This window comes from Kogia breviceps, chromosome 9, assembly GCF_026419965.1.
Source record: "Kogia breviceps isolate mKogBre1 chromosome 9, mKogBre1 haplotype 1, whole genome shotgun sequence".
Taxonomy (NCBI): domain Eukaryota; kingdom Metazoa; phylum Chordata; class Mammalia; order Artiodactyla; family Physeteridae; genus Kogia; species Kogia breviceps.
Window position 1 is genome coordinate 11,961,417 of NC_081318.1, and position 27,452 is coordinate 11,988,868.

Genomic DNA, 27,452 nt, shown 5'->3' on the forward strand with positions numbered 1-27,452 from the left:
AGATGGAACGAGGCCTGGGCCTGTTCCTAGGGCAGTTCAGCCAGGACTGGTGCCCCGGGGGCCAGAGCATTTCATGGCCAGCCCTGAGGTCCAGACCCTAGACGACTAGCCGGGGCAGAGGGACCCATCCTGACGGCAGGCCTCTGCCTCGGGGTGTTCGGGGGTCTTGTCTCTCGTGGGAGAGCTGCCGTTAGCAGATCTGGGGGCAGCCGGGGCTGCACCCGCGGGCAGTGGCTTCTCCGGGCCGGAGGCCTGGGCACCAAGGCTGTGAGCAGAGCTCTCAGCGCAGGGGGTGGACTCTGCAGTCCCGGCCCTGGTCGCCCCGAGCTGGACGCGCTCACGCAGAGGGTCTAGGTGAGATGGTGGAGGGCGCTGGGCCTCACTCTGCCGGGTCCCCCGGAGAGCACTTCCCCGAGGGGCAGACCCGAGCTCTACCTCGAAATCAAAACTCCTCCTTCCCATGAAAAGCTTCTTTCCCCGGGCTCCTGGGACCTTTGGAAGAGAGGAACTGGGGCTGGGGGGATGCCACGGGAACCACCGGTCAGTCCATTTTCCCACCTTTCGCCTCTCCCCTCCCGACCCTCTACCTACCACCCCCGTGTTCCCCTTGAGAGCCAACACGTACCTGCCCGGCGGGAATCGGCTTCAGCTTTATCTCTTGTTTGGCTCATCCAGGCGGGGGAGAAACAAAGCTTAACCGGGGCGGGCAGAGGTACTCCAGGATGGGTATCTCCACAGGCTCCCCCCACCCACTCGGAGATGCACGTGCTCGGAGAAGCTCACGGCTTCACGCTTCCTCAGTTACCGGCAGGGCAGCGTGTTTAGATGCTTGAGCCCAAGGGCAACCATCGGAGGGATAGATCCTTCACAGCCCACCTGAAAACTCTTGCTCCCCGCGGCAGCAGTGTGTATCCAAACGGCCCCCGGCAGAGTCAGGACCTCGGCAGCTCCCAAGTCTCCTAGCTCTAAGAGCTGGCCTGTCTCTCAGCCCCCTTCTGGTCTCTCAAACCCCCCTCGGCTAAAGACAGCTGCTTCAGCAGGCCTGGGAGCAGGGATGAAATCGGGCAGAAACTCCCTCTCCTCCACCCGCTCCAGATCCCTAAGTTCCCGAAACATTTACTCAGCTTACGCTGACTCGGCCAGGCCCGCCCGGACCACGCCTTCCGTGGCCCGAGCCCTCCTCCCTCGGGCACGCCGCCCCTCATTCAGCTGAGCCACGAGGCCCCCCACGTGGGAAGAAGTGGCACGATGTGACCACGCGGGGGCCCTCGGCCAGAGCCCAGGAAGCAACGCCGCGACGGGTCACTGCACGTGTCGCGTGAGCCGTGTCGCTCCTAGGCGCACACTGTCTCTGTTCCTGTCTGCCCTCGACCTCTCTGCCATCCTGTCTCTTCATGACTCTTGTTCTCCCCTCTCCCAGGATTCGAGAGTCTCCTCTGCTTCGGGCGGCCAAGGACAACGACCTGTGCGTCCTGAAGAAACTTCTGCTGGACCGAACCTGTGACTTTGGGCAACGAGGTGGGCTGAGAGTTTGATGTGACGGCGATGGGGCAGAAGCCCCTGCCCCTCCCCCACCCAGGGCTCTGAGGGTTCCTGCCAAGGGGCCTTGGAGCGTGTCTCTGGGAAGTGTTTGATGCTCACGTCTCCCTCCACCCCAGGAGCTCTGGGGGAGACGGCGCTGCACGTGGCGGCCCTCTATGACAACCTGGAGGCCGCCATGGTGCTGATGGAGGCTGCCCCGGAGCTGGTCAAGGAGCCCACCATCTGTGAGCCGTTTGTAGGTGAGGAGCCTGAATGGTTTTCCAAGGTGGACACAGGTAGGGGAAGGTCTGAAGTCATCTCTCAAAATGACCCTCAGAGGGTAGATCGGGGAAGGAGTGATGGAGGTTCAGGAAGGTCTCCCTTGAGTCGGAAGGAAGGCAAAGGTCCTGGTCTTGGCTTTGGGTATCCGTGACCTTCTTGAGCCATTTATTATTTCCCTTCATCTCCTTTCATGTTCCCGGAAGGACAGAACTCTCTTTCTTTCATAGCAGCACAGAGTGATTACCTTGATATGCCACCCCCGGTAGTTGAGGTGGGGACAGCTAAGTGAACTTCTGCAGAGATGACTTGTCCTCGGCCTCACACCGCTCTGCTGAGTCGAGGGCAGAGATCCACGCAAGGATCTGTCAGGGATCTCCTGTAAGCCGGGCGGATGCTGCGTCTCCGAGAGAACCGGGAACAGACCCCGTGACTGAGGGCTCTCTTGTCCAGGTCAGACGGCACTGCACATGGCCGTCGTGAACCAGAACGTGAACCTGGTGGAAGCCCTGCTCGCCCACGGGGCCAGCGTGTCTGCGAGGGCGGTAGGCTCAGCCTTCTGCCTCAGTCCCCACAACCTCCTCTACTTTGGTGAGAGCCGGGGCCCGGGCTGGGAGGATGGGGAGGGGCCGAGAGCAGAGGGCGGGGCAGGCTGAGGGGGCCCCACGCAGGGGAAGCTGGGAGGGCTCCACCCCCCTAAGGCTGGAAGCCAGAGCCAAGCCCCCGACGCAGGGCGCTCCGCACCGTCCCCGCTTCCGGTTCTGCCCACAGGCGTCCCCAGGCCCAGAGCTGAGATGCGGGGAGGGAGAGGCGGTCCCCTGGGGAGACTGCCCGTCCGGGCCTGCACCCTCAAGCCTCGGGGCCCTCTGCATCCCCAGGGGAGCACCCTTTGTCCTTCGCGGCGTGCGTGGGCAGCGAGGAGATCGTGAGGCTGCTCATCGAGCACGGCGCCGACATCCGGGCCCAGGACTCCCTGGGTGAGAGCCGGGCGGGAGGGGGAGCTGGGTCGCAGAGGAGGGGCCGGGACAGCCCTCAGGTCCACCCGGGTGGCGGGGGGCGGGGGGGTCGGTCATGGGGGAGCATCAGGGCCTCTAGTCCCGGTGGCCACGTGACAGCCCGTGTCCTCCCCCAGGAAACACAGTGTTGCACATCCTCGTCCTCCAGCCCAACAAGACCTTTGCCTGCCAGATGTACAACCTGCTGCTGTCCTACGACGCGCACGGGGACCACCTGCAGTCGCTGGATCTCGTGCCCAATCACCAGGGCCTCACGCCCTTCAAGCTGGCTGGAGTGGAGGGCAACACCACGGTGAGGGACCCTCCCCCAGTCCCACCGTGTCCTTCTCCTGACCCTTTTTCCAAAACTCTCCAGAAGGGTGGTGGTCCCTCACCTCCCAACACCATCACTAAAATCCTCAGCCTCAGGAATTCCTGACTCGGGAGGATTGGAGAATCTTAAACTTGAGAGTATCTGCTATGGTAACCCCGAGTTCTGCTCCTCTCGCCTGTTCTCTTCTTTCAGATCTTTATAGGGTTTGTGGGAAGGAAGGGGAGCCAAAAAAATGAAAAGGTTCATGTCAGCAGAGCCTTGTCAGTTCTCAACTGTCCATCAGTCCCAAGGAGTAAGCGACCACGCTGTTGCCCTTGACCTGCTCTTTATACGCTGACCCCCCCCCACCTCACCCCTGTGTCCACACAGATGTTCCAGCACCTGATGCAGAAGCGGAAGCACATCCAGTGGACGTGCGGGCCGCTGACCTCCACTCTCTACGACCTCACGGAGATCGACTCCTGGGGAGAGGACGTGTCATTTCTAGAGCTCGTGGTCTCCTCCAAGAAGCGAGAGGTATGGGTACCGTGGAGGATCAGGAGCTGTCAGGTGTCCGTGCAGAGCCCGTCCGTTGGCTAAGATCCTGGGCTCCAGACCCTTCCCTGCCCTGTAATAGACGGGGATGAGGACGGACTTCTGGGACCTTTGGGAGAAAACACCAGTCAACACCCCTTTCCGATCTCCACTCGACCTCTGCTTAGCTCTGGTGCCTTCCACTTACCTTTCTCTTACTAACCCTGCATATGAGGAACTCTCCAAATGGAAGTTGCTTCCTATCATTCATTCATTCATTCATTCATCCATCCTTTCAGCATATTGAGCTTCTTGCTGTGGCCCAGCCACTGTACCCGGAGTTAAGAATACAGAAATACATAAAACACAGTTCCTTTCAATCAGCTTTGTCAATTGCCTATCCCCGTCCTCAATAATTGTCATAGGGTACAACATAAACCATCATAAGGGTCTGTACTACGCCCAGCGGCAGCAGAAGGGAGGTTGGCTTATCTTGGCTTGGACAGGCCAGAGGAGACGTCACAGAGGATGTGCTTGAGCTGGGGCTTCATGGAAGAGTTGGGAATCACCAGGAAGATGACAAAGAGAGCTTTCCAGAGAGGGAGAAACCCGTGGGTCGTTCAGACAGTACTGGATTGAGTGATACGAGGGAGAGGAAAGTTTGTTGAAGACTCTTAGAGCGGGGAGAAAATAGCTTGTGTTTTCTGGAACCTCCAAGATGGTGGCAAAATGTAGTTCCCATTGTGTATCTCCACCTGACGATTTGCTAGGAACCTTTCTAGAGCCCAGCTCAGGTGATCGCTGGTACTAACGAACAGAGGAAAAGGTGAGTGCCTGGTTGATATGAACTTCCTCAGGGCAGGATTTCTTCGGGATCGGAACCCCAGTCCGTCTGGTGGGTTGAGCCACCACAGATCCTGGGTCTCTGATTTCAGCTGGTTCTCAGTGTTCTGCTACAGGTTTTATTCTTGTCTTGGTCAGCTATTCTATTCCCTCAAAATTTCCCTGCTAGCCCCTTCTATATCCCTCACTGCCTTCACCTTGAGTTCTATCAGGAGACCCAGATTCGTTCATTAGGGTGAAAATGGAGGCTCTCTGGCTGGAGCTTCTTCAACTTGCTGCCTTGTCCTGCCCGAAAGATCTGGAAACTGCCCACTGTCTCTCTCCGTCCCGCTAGGCTCAGCGGAAAAGGTATTCTTTCTGCTAGTGAATACTCCCGCCAGCTACGCTCTGACTTCGCCCTTTCCTACGTTCTCAGATGTGCTGTGGTGGCCGTCATCCTCTCTCAGCATCTTGAACATCTCACTGCCTACTCACATCCGAGCCCCGGCCCACCCGGCTGAGATTATGGCCCCTCCCCACTCCTTGTGTCCTCTCCTGCTCGTCTCGGGTCCACAACACTTGCAGAGCAAATCTGACTGCCTCCTTGCCTGGACCTTCCAATTGCTTTCCATTGCATTCAGAAAACAGAGTCCAACTCCTTGCTTTGGCGTTCCCGAGGTACCACGATCTGGCCCTTAGCTGCTTCACGCATGATAACCCCTGCCCACCCGTCCAGCATGTTCTGCCGTATCCCCAGCCACACCTCATCTGTCAACGTCTTCTCGCACCTTCCTGCCTTGGCAACTGCTGCTACCTTATGGAATGACCTTGCCTAACTGTCCTTTCACTCGACCATTTACGGCTCATCCTTCAGAGCCTCTGTGGTGCTGTAGGTCCTGGTGTTTACTTCTCTCATGGTTTATCTACAGCACCACCAGGAGGCCTAGCATACAGTAGAAGCTGACTGGTCGTCTGTAAAAGAAATGACAGACGAACCGGATGCACGATACTCATGGCGATCATGATCCTGCTCATCTGGGACCTGGTGGGAGACCCAGCGCCGCTTCTCGCTACGGTGGTCACCCCCAGCTGCACTCTGCTTCCATGGCAGGCTCGCCAGATCCTGGAACAGACCCCAGTGAAACAGCTGGTGAGCTTCAAGTGGAGGAAGTATGGGCGGCCCTACTTCTGCATCCTGGGGGCCTTGTACGTGCTCTACATGATCTGCTTCACCATGTGCTGCATCCATCGCCCTCTCAAGTCCCGTGGTGGCAACCGCACGGACCCCCGAGACATCACCATCCTCCAGCAGAAGCTGCTCCAGGTGACTCTTCTCAAAAGGGGATGAAGGGAGCTGGTGGCATGGGGGGATGGCGCCGGAAACCAGGAGCACGCTACCTGGGAAAGGGACCAGTCCCTTGGCTCTGGCAGGGGCAGGCTCCTGATCACCCAGGCAGAAATCAGGAGGGAGAGACGGGCACCAGAGTGGGGGCTTGATGAGTAAGAGTGGGCTTGTCCAGGGAGTGAGGGCTTTCTTGTGAACCTTGAAAGAGTGCTTGGTATTAAAAACGTCCTACTTTGGTAAAATCCCTTGTCATTTACAAAGAGGACCAGACGTTTGTACATGTGACCTTCAGCAGAAACCGTGCTGTTGTAAAGGGAAGAAAGCTGTGCTCCAGGTCCATTTCTGAGTCTGTTTCTGGTCTGTTAGGGCAACACAGGCGTCTTTCTGAGCTCCATTCTCTTCTGGGCACTGTCAATCTGGACACACTGGCGACGAGGTACCAGCCGTCTGGCCGCCTGTCGGGTGTGCCGAAGGAGGATGGCTGGACTGGGTAGCAGGTGGAAGTCAATAGCCTCTAAGGTCCCCTCTACTCTTGCGGGCTTGCCATTCTGTGGGTCACCTTCAGAGACCGGGGGTGAGGAGGACTGAGTCGAGGTGTGGAGTAGATGTCGGAGTCTGCTGCGGAAGAGAGCAAAACCCCTTGGCATGACAGAATGAACAGACTCTTTTGCGTGCTTCTGGGCATATACGTTCAGCACTGGGTTCGTTTAATAGGTCATCAGAATTCTTGCCCTAGTGACCTGCAAATAGCTGAAAGGGAGTGAAGGCATGGGGACGGAAAGCCAAAGACAGAGGAGGAAGAATTTTGCCAGGCGAGTAAGAGCTTGGTGACTGGAGATTTATGCCCGATGCCGGATGGGCCAAGCCACAGGTATAGCTCAGCGTGGACTTGGAAGAGGGGTAGTTTGGGATAGTTAAGGAGCAAAGAACCTGAGTCAAGTTAGACCGAAGAGAGTGGATGCACAGAGAAAGAACAGGGCAAAGAGCCTCACTGAATCCTGCAGTAGGTCAAGACACTCCATGCTTCTGTAATTTCCTCTCGGTATGTATAAGGTGTGCTCTTGTATCCAGAGCCTCTGTCTCTCACAAAGCAGGGTTTGCTGCCTGCAGAAGACAAGCCTGAGTGGGGTGGGGCTGCCTTGTTAGAGGCGGGCAGAGGCGTGCTTGGGAGGCTGTGTTCCACGCATCTCAAACTAGACATGAAGGTTGCCCCTGGTGTGCAGACCACACAACAGGAAATAAGGACATTTAGGAGATGGCCAGCTGAGACAGGCGACTGACTAGCTACGGAGGGAATGGGTAAACATGGGGGTGGCTGGACTTTTCCAGCGTTCTTGGCTCTATTTCCTCAGATGCATTCTTTTCCAACCTCCCTTTGTTTCAAACTTACTCGGGGGATTTTCTGGATCTAGAATGTAGATAGCCTTCTAGCCTGAGAGTTGGGTGATGGTGAGCAACTGATTACCACTGAATCTTCTTCCTGTGTGTCTCTCTCTCTTCGGGGCAGGACTAATTATGTACAGACCTGTTCCTTTGACCCAGATCGTCTAAATTATTATTAGGAGATCCCTCCCCTCGCCTCAGGACTAGGTGAAGCATAATTATAGCTGAGTGCACGAACTTTCCTTCTGTTTGCTCTCCTGTTCCTTCCTTGTCCCCTTTGGCATTTTTACCCTTTTGCCTTCCACTTCGATTAAAGCCACTTTGGCCCAAATAGAAGACTCCTGACTTTCAAATATTCTTTTCTTGGTGGGGGAGTGGACTTAAGAATGCCGCCCTAAGAGGTTTGAATAGCGAAGAACATCAGTGAAGGTCTGTGTCTTTTGACATCACCCCTTGAGCCTTAGTCCTGAGTTGACGGAACCCCTGAGGTCCTCTTATTCAGTCGGAAGTCAGCTGGGATGAGGTCGGGGGCTCCCAGACACATCACGGCGACTTGAAAGATTCTGCTTTCGTGATGTGCCGCATTTGTTAAATAATGGGAAGTTCTTCTCTTCCAGATTTTTATACTTGAAAGACTTAGAAAAATGAAAATGTACCAATGCAAGGTCTTGACTTGATTAATGCAATTGCCGCCACGTTACTTAGCCCATGGAGTCTTTTCTTAGTTAAATGAATACTTTTATATCCAATTATATTAATAAACCTGGACATATGGAGCTCTCGGTCACTGTAGGATTTCCTCCTTGGGTCTCATGGGATCTAGAAAAGTCGCTGGGCTCCATGCGAGTAGCCCAGAACACCATCTCAAGACAGTTGAAATGAAAGAAAACACTCCTTTATTTATTGGAGGTGGCACAAGTTATCACAAAAGCAGACATATGTGAGGCTAGAGTCAGTTTATCTCTGTGCAGTTTTGGAGAAATCTCAGTGTCTTCACTCTAAGATGCCTCATTGTTCAGCCATAAAAGTGATGCTTTTCCAGGGTTTCCCAAGAACTCGGTAATTAATTAGAGTTCATTTTCTGTCTCCATTCAGTTGTCTACTTCGTTTAGGCAGGACACCGTGCACTGTGGTCCTAGTTCTCTTAGGTCTCCGGGTGAGCAGAAAGTTCAAAGTCTGGGATTAGGCAGCTTAGGTTTGAGTCCTAACTCTGAAACCAAATAGCTGTTTGACCTTGGGCCGATCCTATCTCTTGCTAGATCAGTAGTTTTTAACCAAGACTACACATTAGAAACATGGGAGGCTGGTAAACATACTGGTTCCTCAGCTGCCCCACACCTGATACATTAGAAAGACTGAAGCTGAGGTCCAGGCAATGGTATTTTTAAGAAATTCTTCGAGTGATTCTCATTCTTGGCTCGGACTGAGAGCTTCTGGCTTCATCTTTGAGATCTCCTCAGCTTTCCAGTGTGAAGTCGATCACCCTGATCATTTAGAGCCCTGATCGGCTGTTCAGCAAGAGGGCATTGATCTCCCATCATCAGATTTCCTTTCTGTGTCTTGAAGATTTCCTTCATCTCTCCGCTGCCCTTTTCCCAAAATCACTTTGCTAATTCGTTCACTACACAAGTAATCACCAAGAGCCTAGTGGGGCCTGAACATTAGGTGTTGGAAATTCAACCTGGTCTGAGCAAAACACAAGTAACCTCTGCCCTTTTGGAGCTTACAGACTGGTTGACGTTAATTAAATGAATAGATATTGCAACCTGTGATGGTTGCAATTCTCATGATTTTTTTTCCTATGACGAGAAAACAGACAGGGTGCTGAGAGAGCTTATAACAGGGGCCTGGGCACTCTGGGAGGTCAGAGAAGGCTTCCCTGAGGAAGGTAACTGAGCTAAGATGTGGGTATGAATTAAAGGTGGAAAGTAGTTCTAGGCAGAGAGGATGCATATACAAAGGCCCTGAGGCAGGAAGACCCTTGCCAGTGTCTAGGAACTGAAGGAAGATTGGCTAGAGTAGAGGGAGCTGGGGGCAGGGGCCTCCAGAGGAGGTTGTCCTGGCCCATCTTTCCCAAAACTTTCCCAAATCATACAGGACCTTGCAGGCCATGCTGAGGATTTTACTCTTTATCCTAAAGGTAGTGAAAGGCTCAGAAGGATTTTAAACAGGGGAGACGCTTGACAACACTTTTGTTTCAGAAGAATGTCTCTGTTTGTAGGGTGGAGGACAGGTTTGAGGGGGCCAGGGAAGATGTGGGGAGAGCAGCTAAGAGACGATTACAGTTCAGCGAGCCAAGATAATGGTGGATTGGCCTCAGGATGTGATGGTGGGGACGGAGAGAAGGGTTGGCGTCGGGGGACTTATCAAAGGTAAAATCCTCACTGCTGCACAGTGGATGGGATGTAGGTAGTCAGGGAGAGGACGTGGCAGGAGTGTCTCATAGGTTCCTTTTATTTTAAATCATCCTCTACCTGTCACGGTCAGTGAGATTGCTTTTTCTACACATCATAAGTCCTCATAAGCTCTTGACAGCCCAAAGCACTACAGCCATTTGAAAAGCCAGTTGATCTCCAGCTCTATACCGCTTTACTCAGGGGTCCTAACCAGCTCACTTTGGGACAAACACAGCAAATTAAAGACAAGACAGAGGTGAGGAGAAGCAGGGAGCCTGGTAGATAAAAATAACATCTACTGGGTGTTTGTTTTGTGCACTTGACGTGCATTTACCAGTGCTTCTGGGATCTTATTAAAATGCAGATTCTAAGAATAAGGCTGGCGTGGGCCCTGAGATTCTGCATTTCTGACTCACGGCTGGGTGACACCGCTGATGTTGTGATTCTCTGCACCACATTTCAGATGACAGAGCATTACACCACTTGATCCTCGTAGATACCTTAGTAAGTAAATAAAACTATTATTACCATTTTAAAGATGGTGACTCTGAGGTCAAGAAAGGTTTAGTACTTTGGTAAAGACACTCAGCTAGTAAGGGCAGCGCTGGGATAGGGGTTCTGGCCTGCATCACTTCAGAACCTTTAATACGGAGCCAGGCATTTCTCCCTCCAGAGTGATGTGCTCAGTTCCAGGCTTCTTCTTCGGAGGATCCACTGCGTGAGGAACTCATGTCTCCAGGCTTTCAGAGCTAGCCAGGGCCTGGCACGCTCCCCTGTACCTGGGCACACCTGATGGTTCCCTGCCAGGATAAGGCATGCTGGAGAGCAGGGGTGGGGAGCCACCTCTGGGATTGTCTCCAACCTCTAGCTACTGAGCTGCTGTCTGGGCTCTAGTTCTGATGACTAGGCCACAGTTTCGATGTGATTAACCTCTTGGTGGCTGGGGTACATCCCGCTTCTGTGGGAATTGGGTAAAGACTCCTCAGGAACCAGCAGACCTTTCTCAAGTTCATCTTCCTGAGAAAACACAGGGGCTAGGGCATGGAATAAGCCCTTGGAAAGCAGACTTAGATGGAAACCAGGAGATCTTCCTCTCTTTTTGGCCCCGTGGTTCTCAAGTGGGGGTATGGAGCAGGAACATTTACATCTAAAAAAGGATGCTGACGATGTGAGAGAGTGGCAGGGACATATATACACACTACCAAATGTAAAACCGATAGCTAGTGGGAAGCGGCCGCATAGCACAGGGAGGTCAGCTCAGCTCGCTCGGTGCTTTGGGACCACCTAGAGGGGTGGGATAGGGAGGGTGGGAGGGAGGGAGACGCGAGAGGGAAGAGATACGGGAGCATATGTGTATGTATAACGGATTCACTTGGTTGTAAAGCAGAAACTAACACACTATTGTAAAACAGTTACACTCCAATAAAGATGTTAAAAAAAAAAGGGGGGCCCAAGGGAGATGGGTCGTGCATAATAAGGAATAAACACAAATCCTAAATGATAAGAGAAAATAAAAAAAATTTTTTTTAATTAAAAAAATAAAAAAGAGGATGCTAGAGTCCCTGATCCAAACGAGTTGAGTTAGAGTCCTCGGGCTTGGCCCGGACACGTGTGTTGCAACAAAGCTGCCCAGCCGATTCTGACGGGCGGCCTGGTTCGGAGCCCCTGCACAGTTTAGAGGATGGGAGCAGCCTCTTCATTAGGAACCAGCAGGTCTCTCTCTGGGAGCTTAATTCCTCTGTAAGAACCTTGGGGAAGAAAGAGGCTCTAGGATGGGGTCTGACAGTTGCTTCCAGTGCGTTCCCCCTTCCTCGTGGTTAGCCTTGCTCCCCACCCTTCCCCGCAGTGGTACCCGGGCTCAACTAGGCCCGCCCCTCTCTGGGCATTCCCTTCGAGACAGCGGGCTCAGTCAGCTGGGAAGTGAAAACACTGTCTTTTGGCCAATTCTCAGCAAAGTAGGACCTGTCGGCCTCCGCAGGGGATCTGGCTGTGGACAGCTCCTAAAACCCTAAGCCATGTAAAGAGGTAAAGGGTTCCAGTCATTGTTGAATGACAATTTCTTTTTTAAAGGGGCCGAGGGCAGTATTTTCTCAGCGCATTCTTAGCTGAGTCTGCTTAGGCGACCCTGAGCTAGGCATCTGGAAATTCCAGACCAGCCCACTTCATCGTCATCCTTTCCGCCATTTGCCTCCTGGTTCCCACTTCCCGATTCCCTTTTACGTCCCTTCTGCAGCTCTTAGCTCATGCTCGGCGTGCACCTGTCTGTTGACCTGCTCCCTTGTCTCCTTGCTTCTTTCCTTTCTTATGAGTGCAGCATCTGCTGTGTGTGCGTTGTGGATAAAAAGAAGAAGTTAGAGGTCCCTGCGCTCACGCAGCTCTAAGATTCCTGGTGAGACGTGGAATGTCCAGAAGAGTGCAGTGTGCCGGGGAAGGGCTGTAACCAGAGACCAGCACCGTGATCCTCCAGGGGAGACCCCTGACCCGGCCGTGGAGGGTCAGGAAAGGAGACCCAGGAGGGATGCTGTGACCTGGGTCTTGAGGTTGAGAGGGAGCCAGAAAAATATGGTAGAGGAAGGCATCCTAAGAAAAGGGCACAGTCCACACAAAGTCCTGACTTAACAACTGGGGACCCCAATAATTCAGCGTGGCCAGAACTCACACAGAGTATGGGGACCCAGGGCAGGAGCCAGACCAGCGAGGGTTCTGTACATCACACTCGGTAGTCTGAGTCTTATCTTTTATTCTTATCATCTCACTATGAGCACTTCTAAGTAAAAGAATACATGCCCACGATTTAAAAATCAAACGGCAGGTCTAACGAAGATCAGGAGTGCGCTGGCTTGCCCGGCCTCCCCCATGCCTTACTTCCTGGAGGCAACCAGTGTTTAGCTCTTTAAGTTCTTCACCCCTGTGGTCACCTCTGCCCTGCTGAGTAATGCACTTCTATCTCTAGTCATTAATTAAATTTAGACATTAGCTATTGAATTTCTACTCTGATAAGGATTTAGAGAATACCCATCACTCCCATCTCCCCCTCATGTTTATTCCAAAGACACGGTGGAACTAGGAAAGGCATTAAACAGAGAAGCCATGGGGTGATATTTGCATGTGAGAAAGGTCAGTCCAAAAGCGAGGTGAGGGGGGGTTGGGTGCAGGGTGCCATGGGTTTGCATGAAGGCAGTGGTGCTATGGATTGAGGGCCAGGGGAGCATTTGAAAGAACTGGGACGCTAAATGAACGGGACCTTGAAAATGAGTGTCTCTGTTAATTCACTTTGCTAAATATACCCTTGATCCCGAAACCTTTTCATAAGAACCACAAATCTAGAAAGCTGCAGATCAGTCTCTCCCTGTAGACAGGAAATCTTGAATACAATCCCCAAAGAATAAACTTCTCCAAAATTCAAAGAAAAACTCATTACCACTTTGAGTTTAGGGTTTAATTCTAGAGGGGCAAGGGTGGTTGATGAAGAGAGGGCATTCTTATGATCAGTTCAACAGACATTAGAAAGTGATTTGTTAAAATTCAATGCGCCTGTCCATTTTAATTTTATTAACTTTATTTTTTTATGATTTTATTTATTTATTTGGCTGTATTGGGTCTTTGTTTCTGTGCGCGGGATTTCTCTAGCTGCGACGAGCGGGGGGTACTCTTTGTTGCGGTGCGCGGGCTTCTCATCGCCGTGGCTTCTCGTTGCAGAGCACGGGCTCTAGGTGTGCGGGCTTCCGTAGTCGTAGCACGTGGGCTCAGTCGTTGTGGCTTGCAGGCTTTAGCGTGCAGGCTCAGTAGTTGTGGCGCACGGGCTTAGTTGCTCCGCGGCATGTGGGATCTTCCCGGACCAGGGCTCGAACCTGTGTCCCCTGCATTGGCCGGCGGATTCGTAACCACTGCGCCACCAGAGAAGCCCGCCCCTGTCCATTTTTAAAACACTAAACTCTTTCTCATCTTTGAAAAGAGTATCTATTCCAAATGAGAGCCAACATTACATATGAGTGTGAAACGCTAGAATTCCCCTTGAAATCAAAGAAGAGAAAAATGTTTTAAAAGCCCACTACTATTATTATTTTTTCAGCTTTATTGAGGTGTAATTGACAAATGAAATTGTAAGATGTTTAAAGCGTTCATCGCAGTGATTTGATACACATATAAATTGTGGAGGGATTCCTATCATCTAGTTAATTAACACATCCATCACCTCACATATCTACCTTTCTGGTTTTTGGTGAGAATAAGTTCTGCTCTCTTAGCAAATTTCAGTTGTGTAATACCGTGTAATTAACTATAGTCACCTTGTTTTAGCATTAGCTCCTCAGACATCAGTCATCTTACAGGTGAAATTTTGTACCCTTTTACCAATCTCTCCTTATTTTGTCCACACCCCCACGCCCTGGCAACCACTCTTCTACCCTCTTTTTCTAGGAGTTTGCCTTTCTTTTTTTTTTTTTTTTTTTTTTTTTGTGATTCCACATGTAAGTGATACCATGAGGTATTTATCTTAATCTGATGGGCTTGTTTCACTTAGCATAATGCCCTCAAACTCCATCCATATTGTTACAAATGACAGGATTTCCTCTTTTCTCATGGCTGAATAATATTCCGTTGTATATATATGTGTGTGTATATATATGTATATCACATCTTCTTTATCCATTATCCATTGATGGACACTTAGGTTGTTCCCATATCTTTGCTGCTGTGACTAATGTTACAATTTACCTGGGAAGGCAGATGTCTCTTCCAGATTCTGTTTTCACTTCCTTTGGCTGTATACCCAGAAGTGGAATTGCTGGATCATGTGGTGGTCCCATTTTTAATTTTTTGAGGAACCTCTATTCTGTTTTCTGTAGTGGGTGCACCAATTTACATTCCCACCAATAGTGTACAATGGTTCCTTTTTCTCTACATCCTTGCCAACACTTGTTATTTCTTGTCTTTTTGATTATAGCCATCCTAATAGGTCTGAGATGATGTCTCACTGTGGTTTTTTTTTTTTTTAAATTTATTTATTTATTTATTTGGGGCTGTGCTGGGTCTTCGTTTCTGCGCGAGGGCTTTCTCTAGTTGTGGCGAGCGGGGGCCACTCTTCATCGCAGTGCGCAGGCCTCTCACTGTCGCGGCCTCTCTTGTTCCGGAGCGCAGGCTCCAGACGCGCAGGCTCAGTAGTTGTGGCTCACGGGCCCAGTTGCTCCGCGGCACGTGGGATCTTCCCGGACCAGGGCTCGAACCCGTATCCCCTGCGTTGGCAGGTGGATTCTCAACCACTGCGCCACCAGGGAAGCCCTCACTGTGGTTTTGATTTGCGTTTCCCTGATGATTAGTGACATTAAGTACCTTTTCCGTACCTGTCAGCCATTTGTGTGTCTTTGGAAAAATGTCTATGCAGGTCCTCTGCCCATTTTTTAATTGGATTGTTTGCGGTTTTTTGCTACTGAATTGTATGAACTACCATTATTTTCACTGCAACTTTTGCACATGTATATTACCTTTTGTTTTGCTACTGAATTGTATGAACTACCATTATTTTCACTGCAACTTTTGCACATGTATATTACCTTTTGTTTTGCTACTGAATTGTATGAACTACCATTATTTTCACTGCAACTTTTGCACATGTATATTACCTTTTGTTTTCCAGAGAGCAATTAAAAAAAAATTAAAACCCTACTAAAGGGTCTGTGTGGCAGGCAGTCTTGGAGAGCAGCAAGGAAGAGGGCTCGCAGGAGACTGTGGCACTCGGCATTCTGCCTGTAAATAGAGGACCTTTGGGGACAGAGTGGCAGAGACACTAGGGCAGTCACTTCCCAGGTGGAACAGAGGCAAAAGCTCGGGGTCTCTGGACACCTCTTTACTCACTGGTGAACTTGAGCAGGGGGACTCCTACTCGTAAAGGAACCTGTTGAACAAACAAAGGGTTGCCGGTGAGGGGCAGCCCCAGAGGAGATTACGGTAACCAGAACTGTCCCCAGTATTCTCCATTAGTTAGGGTTTTGCCTTTTCATCCCCTGAGGGACAAAACTGATGCCAATCTCTCGCTTTCCTCTAGGGGCGCTCTGGTTCCCACAACTCTCCTGGCCAACTAGCACAGTCCTTTTCTTCTTAGTTGAGCCAAGGAAAAAGGTTGGTGGCAGTCTTCCAGACGTATGCAACCGAGGTCCAAAGTTTTTTAAAAAGTGTAAAAATTTTGTACAGACACATGTATGGCACAGATGCCGTTATTTTATTTCTATATTTAATGTTATTTTGTTCCTGTAGTTAATGAACTTATTATTTATCCTACTACCTGACTCTCAAAAGGAGTTGGCCTGTTTTACAATGAAAGACAGATGCTATAGGAACATTAAGATCACCAGACCCATGATCTGAATTTTAAGGATGGAGGAGAGGGGATGCAAAGATAGTTGTTTGAGCTGAGGATTAAAAAAAGAGAGAGAACTCTGAGCTTCCTTGGAAGCAAGGCAAAAGGGAAATGTCCCACTATATGATCAAATAAAATTTGCCAGTTTCTCAAGAGAGATACATGTCAGAGAAGTTTACAGACCATCAGTTCTTTAAACAACAACAACAAAGGAGCTGATTTTAGTCACAGGTTGTTAGATCATATTGTTTACTAGATACGTAGTCACCAACTCCTTTTCTGGTCTTCCCTGGTCCCGTATGATTTACCTGAAACATTTCCACCACCTGCTGGTAAGTCTGGTCCTGTTCTGCCCTAAAGACTATATCCTTGGCTTCTTCTGAGCTGACTCACACCCTCTGAGCGGCCACAGGGTGCTTGTTGGCTGCCTTCTTTATACCATAGATCCCCTCCCACTACATAGCATCTCTTCCTATTTCAAAAGCTATGCCTCTCACTGGACCAGGGTGTACACTGCTGAAGTAGCCTGCAGAGGGATGCTGAGAGGTTCCAGTTTATGGGCAGGACAGAGGTGATGAGCATTTCTCATGCTTAATTGAGGGATCACGTCCTTCCCAGCTTAGATCATCCTCAGGGAGTCTCAACTCCTGTCTTCGGTGCACAGTTCAGAGATGTGACCGTGGAGAATAGAGTTCCCGAAAGTCCAAGGGGTACTCGAATGTGTTGAAATTGTTCGTATAATTTCACGTGGGAGTAACGTATATGTGAACACAGTTTTCTGGAAAGAGGATCTGTGGTCTTTATGATATTCTCAGATGGGCTTATAACTGCAAAAGTGTTAAGGAGCATTAGTGTAGAATTCAACTGCTGTATCTGGGGAATATTGCAAGCCTTTTCCTGTGAAGTAACATGTGCAGAAAGAGGATGGGTTTTATTCCATCTTGACCTTAGGACTGTACCTTCTACACCAACTGTCCAGGATAAGGCAGGGCCCTTCCTCAGAACTGAAAGCCATATGGTGTCTTTAGCCCTTTTCTGTATTGCCAAATCATAATAAAACCACAATGAATATACCTATAGTGCGCTGTGGTTTATAAAATACATCCAAATACATCTAATTTGGTCTTCACAATAACGCTGGGAGGTAAGCATTATCGTTTCCATTTTACAGATGAGAAACCCCAAGCTCAGGGAGTTTCAGTGACTGATTCAAGGTTTCACTGGAGCTAACAGGTTCTGGGTCCATACGGGAACCCGAATTCTGTGATGTCTTTATATTCTACTTGCTGGGAACCGCAACGAGATTGGAAAAGCTGGCCTTTCAGCATAGCTGAAATCAGCCCAAACCACTAATACCTCTTCCTGTTGGTTTAGCCTTCCTCACCTGAAATGTGACCTCAGCCCTGCAATACACACATCATCTTAAATAACTCCTCGCAACATACATATAAGAGGTGACTTGCTAGGTGGTCACTCAAGTTGTTAGCCTATGTAACATGTCTATTTAAGCCTTGGTTACTTAATGCCCTGGTCACAGACTGAGCCACAATGGCAGGGCGGGGGGGTGTTGATGGTGTTGATAAGGGGAGCTTTTCTTCATCTTGGATGGAGTTGAGCTGCTTTAGACCACTTACTCAAAAGGATTTGACTCTCAGACCATCAGAAAGCACTTCTTATCCGGAATTTCTCACCACAGGAGGCCTATGTGACTCAGCAGGACAAAATCCGGCTGGTGGGGGAGCTGATGACCGTCTTCGGGGCTGTGATCATCCTATTCCTAGAGGTGAGGTGCAGCTGCGTTCCGGCGGAGGCCACCCACCCGAGGCCTCAGATGGAACTGACGTCTGTATCGATCATTGTTTTGTTTTGTTTTCCTGGCCCTTTCCCAGATCCCGGATATCTTCAGGGTTGGTTTCTCTCGCTATTTTGGACAGACTGTGCTTGGGGGGCCGTTCCATGTCATCACGTGAGTGTCCTTCCTTCCAGCCCCCTGCCTTCCCTTGCCAGAAATGTCCCAGGCCTCCCAATCCCTCTCGGGGACCCTCTCTTCCAGGGGTTTTTCTCTGGTGGGCTTGTGTGTGTGACGGTGTATGTGTTTAGGTAGGAAGACTGAGCCTGAGCATTCGGGTCCCATGTAAGTCAGTGCCATGCTGAAGGGGACTTAGAATATCGCCAGCCCGCCTCTCACTTCCCCCCTCCCTGCTCTCCCCCCAGCATCACCTACGCCTCGCTGGTGCTGGTGACGATGGTGATGCGGCTTTCCGACACCGACGGGGAGGTGGTGCCCATGTCCTTCGCCCTGGTGCTGGGCTGGTGCAGTGTTATGTACTTTGCTCGAGGATTCCAGATGCTGGGCCCCTTCACCATCATGATCCAGAAGGTCAGTGCTTTCCCCAGAGTTTCCTCTGGCTTCAGATAGTGGACCTTTCCCAGACAGAGGGAGGGAGTGGAAGCAAAGAGGAAAATGCTGCTCGGAGTGGATCTGGTGGAACTCTGGTGACTTCCAGTCTATCAGCAGTCGCTGCAGAGATCCCGGCGGAGAAAGGATCCCTCCAGCCTCCCTCCCCTCTCCGTTCTCTGTAGATGATTTTCGGAGACCTGTTGCGTTTCTGCTGGCTGATGGCTGTGGTTATTGTGGGATTTGCCTCAGGTAAGAGCATCACTCTCTCCTCCATCAGATCATTGGATTCAGTTCTCCAGAAAGTTCTCTCTTACTCTTGCTCTCAGTTATTTCTCCTTTGCAACCCCCTTTGCTTCTTTTCCCCCTGGTGGAAAGTGAATCAAAAAACACACTTGCACTCTGAGGATCTGGGCCACTCCGGTTGGCCTAGAGAGGAGACTCATGTGCTCTGAATTTCTGGGCCAATAACATTCATGTTGACTAACTGCCCTGCAAGATCTTTAAAGGAGAGATGGAAAAAGGGCTTTGGAGAGAGAAGAATATTAAACAGGAAAGACTGGCCCGTCGTGAAAGGTGCCATAGGCAAAAAGTCCAACATTTAACTCTACTATGTTTACACTTCAGAAGAAGAAACGAAAAGCATTCGATAACACATAAGGTGCCCTTTTTTCCCCTATGTGTGGTCAAAGTTGAAAGAAAAGAAAGGCATTTGAAAAAGGAGGTACAGAAAAAGGGTTTGGAGATTGTGAAGAATGAGAAAGGAAAGCAGAAGAGCTGTGAAGAGAGGCTGGAAGAAGAATGCCCAGTGGGCACCCAGTCAAGGACCAAGGCACAGGGGGAGGGTGCCAGAGAGAGGAGGAGAGGAAGCATCCAGAACAGACAGAGCAGAGGGAGGGAGGGCGCAAACGAATGAGTGGAGGACAGTTCTTAGGGAAAGGCAGAAAGAGGAAGGAAGAACAAACGGCAGCAAGTCTCACCCAGTCCTCCGTGTCTGCAGCTGAACCTCCATAAGGCAGGTGGATGCACCTGTTGACACGTGAAAGACCCACAACCCTAAAGGCTGACTTTTAGTACAAAGGACGCCATTCCTGTCCAAGGCGTTCCCCTGCTTAATGGGGGTTCCCACGAAATGGTAGACTGAAAAACGACACCGAGACCTGAACTCTGAGAGGGTCAAACTCTGATAGGCTGCCTGTTTGGAGGATTCCTCATGTACCCTTCCTCCCCACCCTCTACTCCGCCTGCAGCTTATGCAAAACGAGGAACTATAACAGAGTCGTTTTCTGTAGATCTCCTAAAGCATCTCGTCTTTGTTGTTGCGAAGTCATGCTTTGTCATAGACCCTAGTTCTGCTCTTGGGGTCGCCTTATTTATATTTCCATTCCCCACACAGAGAAGGGTCTTTTAGAGGCTCTAACGCTGTAGTAAGTTTCCAGGATGCCCAGTACCCTCCAGTAGGCTACACGCTGAGCGGGGACAACTTTTTTTTTGATGGTCCAAGCTCAGCCAGGACATCTCAGAGTAATGGATGGTTAACTAGAGGATACTGAGATTTTGTTTTAAAGGTGCTTTTCTTTTAGCCTTTTCATGTGCTCAGTTCTTTAAAACTGTTGGAGATTCCATGCATTCTTGTAACAACTTGCCTTTTAAATATTTGGTTCTAAAATGTAAAACCCAGTTAGGTGACGTATACTATATTCATCGATCGACCGATCGATCGATATTTGCTAAATTCTGAGTGTTACTGGTATGATAAACTGGGTCATAGGACATCTGAGGGCTAGCCAGGTCCACAGGGAAAATGTGACTTACATGTGTCATTCTGCATTTCCGTGCCTGTGCGCATATACGTGCTTGTGTGTATAAATGTATGGAGATATATACTGGAGGTAGAGTGAATGCTGACCAGGCCCATGCTTATTGTGATAACTCCCCATTTCCTGATCTCCACGCCCTCTTCGTGGGCGGAGCAGCGTTCTTTATCATTTTCCAGACGGAGGACCCATCCAACCTGGGGCAATTCTATGACTACCCCATGGCGCTGTTCAGCACCTTCGAGCTGTTCCTCACCATCATCGACGGGCCTGCCAACTACGACGTGAACTTGCCTTACATGTTCAGCATCGTCTACTTCGCCTTCGCCATCATCGCCACCCTGCTTATGCTTAACCTGTTCATCGCCATGATGGGCGACACGCACTGGCGGGTGGCCCATGAACAGGACGAGCTCTGGAGGGCCCAGGTGAGCTCATTAGTGTTCGTCTTTTTTTAAAAAAAATGTTTTTATTATGTGAAAAAATTTTTATTGGAGTATAGTTGATTTACAATGCGGTATCAGCTTCAGGTGTACAGCCTATTGAATCAGTTATACAGATACATTATAGCCACTCTTTTTTTAGATTCTTTTCCCATATAGGCCATTGCAGAGTATCAAGTAGAGCTCCCTGTGCTCTACAGTAGGTCCTTATTAGTTATCTATTTTATATATAATAGTGTATTTATGTCAATCCCAATCTTCCAATTTATCCCTCCCCCCTTTGTCCCCTGGTAACCGTAAGTTTGTTTTCTACATCTGTAACTCTATTTCTGTTTTGTAGATAAGTTCATTTGTACCCTTTTTTTATTTTTATTTTTTGCGGTACGCGGGCCTCTCACTGGTGCGGCCTCTCCCGTTGCGGAGCGCAGGCTCAGCGGCCATGGCTCACAGGCCCGGCCGCTCCGCGGCACGTGGGATCCTCCCGGACCGGGGCACGAACCCGCGTCCCCTGCATCGGCAGGAGGACTCTCAAACACTGCGCCACCAGGGAAGCCTGTACCCTTTTTTTAGATTCCACATATAAGTGATATCATATGATCTTTGTCTTTCTGTGTCTGACTTACTTCACTCAGTATGACAATCTCTAGGTCCATCCATGTTGCTGCAAATGGCATTATTTTGTTCTTTTTTATGCCTGAGTAATAGTCCATTGTATATATGTACCACATCTTCTTTATCCATTCCTCTGTTGATGGACATTTAGGTTGCTTCTGTGTCCTGGCTATTGTTATTAGTGTTAGTCTTACTAAGGGGCAGGGGATGGAGAGAAAAATCAAAGTGGAATATGCCACGGTAGATGACTCTTAGGAGAGTCACGGAACAACCGTGTGAGGCTGTCACCTCAACAGAGGTACTTTTGGATAGATGGAGGGGACTTTTAGGCAAAAGTCTTTTTTTATCTAAAAGAGTGTAGGATGGTAGGATAGGGTTAGGATCAACGCCCAAGAGCACAGAGGAGGGGTAGATTCAGGAGCCAACCTTGAATCCAGTGGGAACTAGAAACTGTTTTGTTCTTATATGTTCTAGTTTTTAATTTGGACCTTATCTTCTATCTGCTTCTATAACTGTTTCTCCATAATCTTTTCCTTATATCATCATAGGCTAATAAAATCTTAGCGTTGGAAGTGCCTTTAGTGGTCCTCTAGTTGAACTCCTACCCAACATATACTTGCTTATTGGTCAGAGGATCATTCAGTATCTTCTTTAATGCTGATTAGGATCTTATTATCATGTGGAATTGGGTAGAGGTTGGAAGGAGAGAGCTGTTTTATATTTCAAAAGTTTTTGTTATTAGAAAAGTCCATATTGCATTGAGCTGAAACCTATCTTTCTGTAATTCCACCCTTTGGCCCAAGTTTTTTCTTCTTCTATAACGCAGAACACACTCTCCCATAGGAGCACCATTCAGATATTTGAAGACAGTCGTCATTTATCCCCTCAGACTTTTCATTCATTAGCAATAATTATTTAGAGCCTGTTTTGTGTTGGAAAATGTCTAGGATCTAGGGACCCAGGCATGATGATGTAGTCTGTGCCCTCATGGAGCTTACAGTCTGGCTGGGAAGACAAGCGTTAAACGAATGACTTCACAGAAAGCTGTACAATTAGAATAGCAAACGTGTCATAGAGAAGTGAAGATGCTAAAAACAGGAGGCAACAGACGAGTTTGACTGGAAAGTTAGGAAATGCTTTCCTGATGGAGTGACATTTAAGATGAGTCCCTAAACATGGGTAATAATTAGTCAATTAAGAAGAATGAGGGGAAGGGATGGAGGTTAGGGTTTGCATCCATTGGGACTCTTGGCTACAGGAACAGAAAACCAAACTCAAATAGACTTTAAAAAAATGTGCAGTGGGAAGAGGGTGTGTTGAGCCTCAAAACTGGAAAGTTTAAGGAAGTAAATCAGCTTTAGACATGGCTGGCCAGAGTCTGGATCTCCATTTTATACTTCAGTTTCTGTTCTTCTCTCTTTGGCCCTCTTTTAAGTCAGTCTCTTGCATCCTGTTGGTGAGATAGCTTAGAGAAGCTCTAAACTTACAAAGGAATGAGCAGGTGCACTGTGTTCCAAATTCCAAGGGCCCATACTTAATTGTATTCTGTGTGCCTCCCGATGCTGTGGCGCTGTAGCTTTCAAAAGAGCATCTCCCCCTGCCCCCCGAACACATCTCATTGCAACAAGTTTGATCATAGGCGCAGGTGGTGGTGGTGGTGGTGGAGTTTGGGGGAGAATAGACTAATTAACCAGGGCCGTGTGAAGTCCAGTCTACTCTAACTGATGGACTCAGAATAGAGAAGGAGTGATTCTCTAAATGAAAGCTGCGTTCTCTTACCAGAAGAAGGTGGCGGGGGGCGGGTGCTGAATGATGGCACAAGAAGAACAATAAATGTCCTTTTCAAGATAAAGAAAGAGCGCTGTCCAGGGAAAGGGAATGGAATGATTGAAAATCCTGAGGTTGGGGACTTGCCTGGTGGCGCAGTGGTTAGGAAGCCTCCTGCCAATGCAGGGGACGCGGGTTCGAGCCCCGGTCCGGGAAGATCCCACGTGCCGCGGAGCAACTCAGCCCGTGCGCCACAACTACTGAGCCTGTGCTTTAGAGCCCGCAGGCAACAACTACTGAGCCCGCGTGCCCAGAGCCTGTGCTCCGCAACAAGAGAAGCCACCGCAATGAGAAGCCCACGCATCGCAACAAAGAGTAGCCCCCGCTCGCCGCAACTAGAGAAAGCCCGCGCGTAGCAACAAAGACCCAGTGCAGCCAGAAATAAATAAATAAATAAGTAAAATTTCTATATTAAAAAAAAAAGAAGTCATATCTTTAAAAAAGAAAAGAAAAGAAGAGAAAATCCTGAGGTTGGAGGGAGCTCAGTGCAGCTAAGAAACGGAGAGAAGGCCGAGAGAAGCATGGAGTACCGAGAAAGATGGGGTGCAAGAAGACAAAGTGGAGAAATGAGCTACTTTAAGGATTCCTAGTTCCTTCAATTAATCAAGCTTCCTGAGCCCAATCCATCCTGACTGACCCTCTGTTCAGACCTGCTATATCCTGGGCCTTTCAAAACTGGAATGGTCCTGATATGATTGGAGGAATGCAGCATGAGGAGGGGTCATGCCTGTCTTTGCTTTGGACACTGTAGTATAAATAGCACCTAAAATGGCGTCAGGTCTTCTGGAAAATATGCAATGGGTTCTTACTAGGCTTATGATCAACTAGAACCCCTGCATCTTTGTTACATGACTGGCTTAGCTAAGCTCCTTTACCGTTTTTCCTGTACTTAACACAGACACTTTAGTCTTTCTTTTTTAAAATTTTTATTGGAGTATAGTTGATTTACAATCTTGTCAGCTTCAGATGTTCAGCGAAGTGAATCAGCTATACATAGACGTATATCCGTCCTTTTTCTTTTTAGATTCTTTTCCCATATAGGCCATTACAGAGCATTGAGTAGAGTTCCCTGTGCTATACGGCAGGTTCTTATTAGTTATCTAGTTTTATACATAGTAGTGTGTATATGTCAATCCCAACCTCCCTCCCCGCCTTATCCTCTTATTCCCACAAGTTTGTTTTCTACATCCGTGATTATACTTCTGTTATGTAAATAAGTTCATTTATACCCCTTTTTTTAGATTCCACATATAAGTGATATCATATGATCTTTGTCTTTCTGTGTCTGACTTACTTCACTCAGTATGACAATCTCTAGGTCCATCCATGTTGCTGCAAATAGCATTATTTTGTTCTTTTTTATGGCTGAGTAATATTCCATTGTATATATGTGCCACATCTTCTTTATCCATTCCTCTGTTGATGGACATTTAGGTTGCTTCCATGTCCTGGCTTTTGTAAATAGCGCTGCAGTGAACGTTGGGGTGCATGTGTCTTTTCGAATGATAGTTTAGTCTTATACATAAATGTAAGACCTTACATTTGGTTTACTTAAATTTCATGTCAGTGGTTTTTGACCAGCATTCCAGTCTGGTGAGATCATTTTTATATTGCTTTGTCGTCTTGTATATTACATATCCCTCCCAGTTTTGTTTCTCAGACATATTTGATAAGCTTGTCTTCTATGTTTCATCTAGGTACTTAATGAGGGCTGGGCAAAGGACAGAACATGTGACATGCCACTAGAATTTTCCCTGCCAAGTTTGGAGTCATTCACGCACCCTTTTCCTTCTTAGCATATGGGTATTTATTTAATTTGCTGCAAATTCCCTGAACATCAGCAGCATCATTTCATCCCCAAGATCATAGAGATTCTATTTAATCAGATTATTTAAATCAAGGTAATTGGTTTATGGCTTGCATATGAAAAAGGAAATGAGATTAGTTTGGAATGGCTAATTTTCTGAGAATCTGAATAGTAATGCAGGGGTCACTGTTTTATTCAAAGCACTTGTAAAATATCCTCTCCTTTTGTAGCGGGTGATGAGTAAGGCAGGTAGCATGGCACCTCCCACAGGCTAGGGGATGGGTAGGTGGCTGTCACCTCCACTCATCTCTGGTGTCCTCATCCCACAGGTTCCTTTCGGTTCCCTCTGTCAGTAGCCTCGGGGTTCTCTGAACCTCATGGCTCTTTCTGAGTTCTTCCTCTGTCTCTTGGTTCCTCCTAGGTCGTGGCCACCACGGTGATGCTGGAGAGGAAGATGCCTCGCACCCTGTGGCCTCGCTCCGGCATCTGTGGGTACAAGTACGGGCTGGGAGACCGCTGGTTCCTGCGGTGAGTGACAATGCACACGTGTGAGGCCATGGGAACAAGCGTGACCGGTTCCACATTCATGACCCTCCTCTCCATTCTTGAGATCCCAAATTGGACCCAAAGGAGATGTCATCACTCCATAAAGCGAGACTGCGTTAGCCTGTTTGGGGGAGGCGGGTGGAGCTGAAGTGGAGGGGTGCAAAGAATGCTGAGAGCTGATGCCAGGCTATGAGTACATAAGGGCAGTAATGTGAATGGCTAAGAATACGAGTCCGTGCTCGAATGTGGGCATGGGTTACCCACCTTGGTCTAGTCTTGTTTCCACCTGACCCCCACTTCTAGTACATTCTTGAAGCTTCTAGTCTAGCCTTGAAGCTAACCTGCTCCTTCGTACTCTTACCTTCATCTCCTGACCTGGCTCTCCTCTCTCATTTATTTCCTGAATTGCATCTTCGCATCCTGACGACACGCTCATCTTTTAATCGGCTCTGTTTTCTCTTTCATACTCACCCACGTTCCCCCCACCGTCACACGCCCCCACAAGCCCTACTGCCCTCCAAATCCTGAATGCACGGCCTTTTGGGTCTCTCTCCTAGTTATCCTCCATCTCCCTCTACTTCCCTTCATTTGATCCTAGAGGGTCTTCTGGCTTCAACGCTGCTAACTTCCTCCCCCTTTCCTCCCACTCCTGTTTCCCACCTGTGCCCTGCTCACTTCTGCTTCTCCCCATGGCCCATCTCTCCCCAGCTCAGCTGAGTCCCCTCCCCTCTCCCCTCCTCAGCGTTGAGACCAACCAAGATCAGAATGCTTTGCGAGTACGTCGCTATGTGGAAGCTTTCAAGGGCTCAGACAAGGAGGAAGAACGTGAGCATCTTTCTGAGAAACGGCCCTCTGTGGCTGAAAGTGGGATTCTATCCAGAGCCTCCCTGACCCTCCCGACTCCCTCCCTGTCCCGGACCACATCTCGAAGCAGCAGCAGTCACCGAGGCTGGGAGATCATTCGTCGCAACACCCTGGGACACTTGAATCTTGGACTGGACCTTGGGGAGGGGGATGGAGAGGAAAGTGTCTATCACATATGATTAGGACCCCTGTTACTCTCCTCCCGACTCCAGGTAGGCCTGGGGGTGGGGGTGGGGGTGGGGGTGGGCGCAGAGAGAGAGAGACACTGCCTATGCTAGCATCTGACCTTCATGCCCATTAATCTTGGGAGGGTGGACAGACTAATTCGTAAAGGTCACCCCTGCCTTGCCCTTCACATCAGCATCTAGGGATGAGCAAAGGGCCCCACATATCTTCTCTCTTCTTGGAAAATCCCACATCTTGGGAAAAGAGGGTATCTTTTCAAGCAGAGTTAGACTTGACAACTAAAGACATGAGGTAGGGGTGCTAGGCCAATGACTGGGTCATCTCCCTTTCCACCCCATGAGGCACTAGATTGTAAGCTGTGACTCCTCCCTGGTTCCACAGGGCTTCATGTGGGAAGAGCCAGGCATGGCATTGAGGTGGTAGCCTCTCACCTCTTCTTGTACCCCGTAGGACTCTCTCCCCCCCTACCGACCAAACCCCAACTAGAAAACAGCAAGAAGAAAGGTTCGTTATCCTTCCTGTATTTTAAAAAAATGCCCTGGGATATGCATAACATAAAATTTACTATTTTAACTGTTTTTAGGTGTACCATTCAGTGGCATTAAGTACACTCACATTGGAAGGCATCCATCACCACTGTTCATCCAGGGAATTTTTTAAACTGAAACTCTTGTACCCATTAAACATTAACACCCCATTATCCCCTCCCCATGGTCCCTGATAACCAGTATTCTACTTGCTGTCTATGAATTTAACTACTCTAGTTACCTTATATAAGAGGAATCATCCAATATTAGTCCTACCGTGCCTGGCTTGTTTGATGTAGCATAATGTTTTCAAGATTCACCCATGCCGTAGCATGAGTCAGAATTTCATTCCTTTTCAAGGTCAAATAACATTTCATTGTATGTGTATTCCACGTTGTGTTTATGCATTCATCCGCTGATCGACGACTGGGTTGCTTCCACCTTTGGCTATTGAGATGCTGCTGTGGACACTGGTGTACAAT

The 27,452-nt window shown here is 49.1% G+C and overlaps 1 protein-coding gene across 1 annotated transcript in view; it reads left to right on the forward strand.

Annotated features, from left to right (window-relative positions):
- Positions 1-27,193, forward strand: part of TRPV5 (transient receptor potential cation channel subfamily V member 5) — a 28,426-nt gene extending 1,233 nt beyond the window's left edge. Inside the window, exons 3-17 of the mRNA XM_059073487.2 lie at positions 1,421-1,518; positions 1,659-1,781; positions 2,254-2,391; positions 2,679-2,777; positions 2,933-3,108; positions 3,499-3,645; positions 5,576-5,788; positions 17,640-17,726; positions 17,833-17,909; positions 18,158-18,323; positions 18,527-18,593; positions 20,318-20,586; positions 25,269-25,375; positions 26,136-26,469; positions 26,894-27,193. Of these exons, the coding sequence (XP_058929470.1) occupies positions 1,421-1,518; positions 1,659-1,781; positions 2,254-2,391; positions 2,679-2,777; positions 2,933-3,108; positions 3,499-3,645; positions 5,576-5,788; positions 17,640-17,726; positions 17,833-17,909; positions 18,158-18,323; positions 18,527-18,593; positions 20,318-20,586; positions 25,269-25,375; positions 26,136-26,436 (2,068 nt within the window). The 3' untranslated portion in view covers positions 26,437-26,469; positions 26,894-27,193. The remainder of the gene's footprint in view (positions 1-1,420; positions 1,519-1,658; positions 1,782-2,253; positions 2,392-2,678; positions 2,778-2,932; positions 3,109-3,498; positions 3,646-5,575; positions 5,789-17,639; positions 17,727-17,832; positions 17,910-18,157; positions 18,324-18,526; positions 18,594-20,317; positions 20,587-25,268; positions 25,376-26,135; positions 26,470-26,893) is intronic.
- The last annotated feature ends 259 nt before the right edge of the window (positions 27,194-27,452 follow it).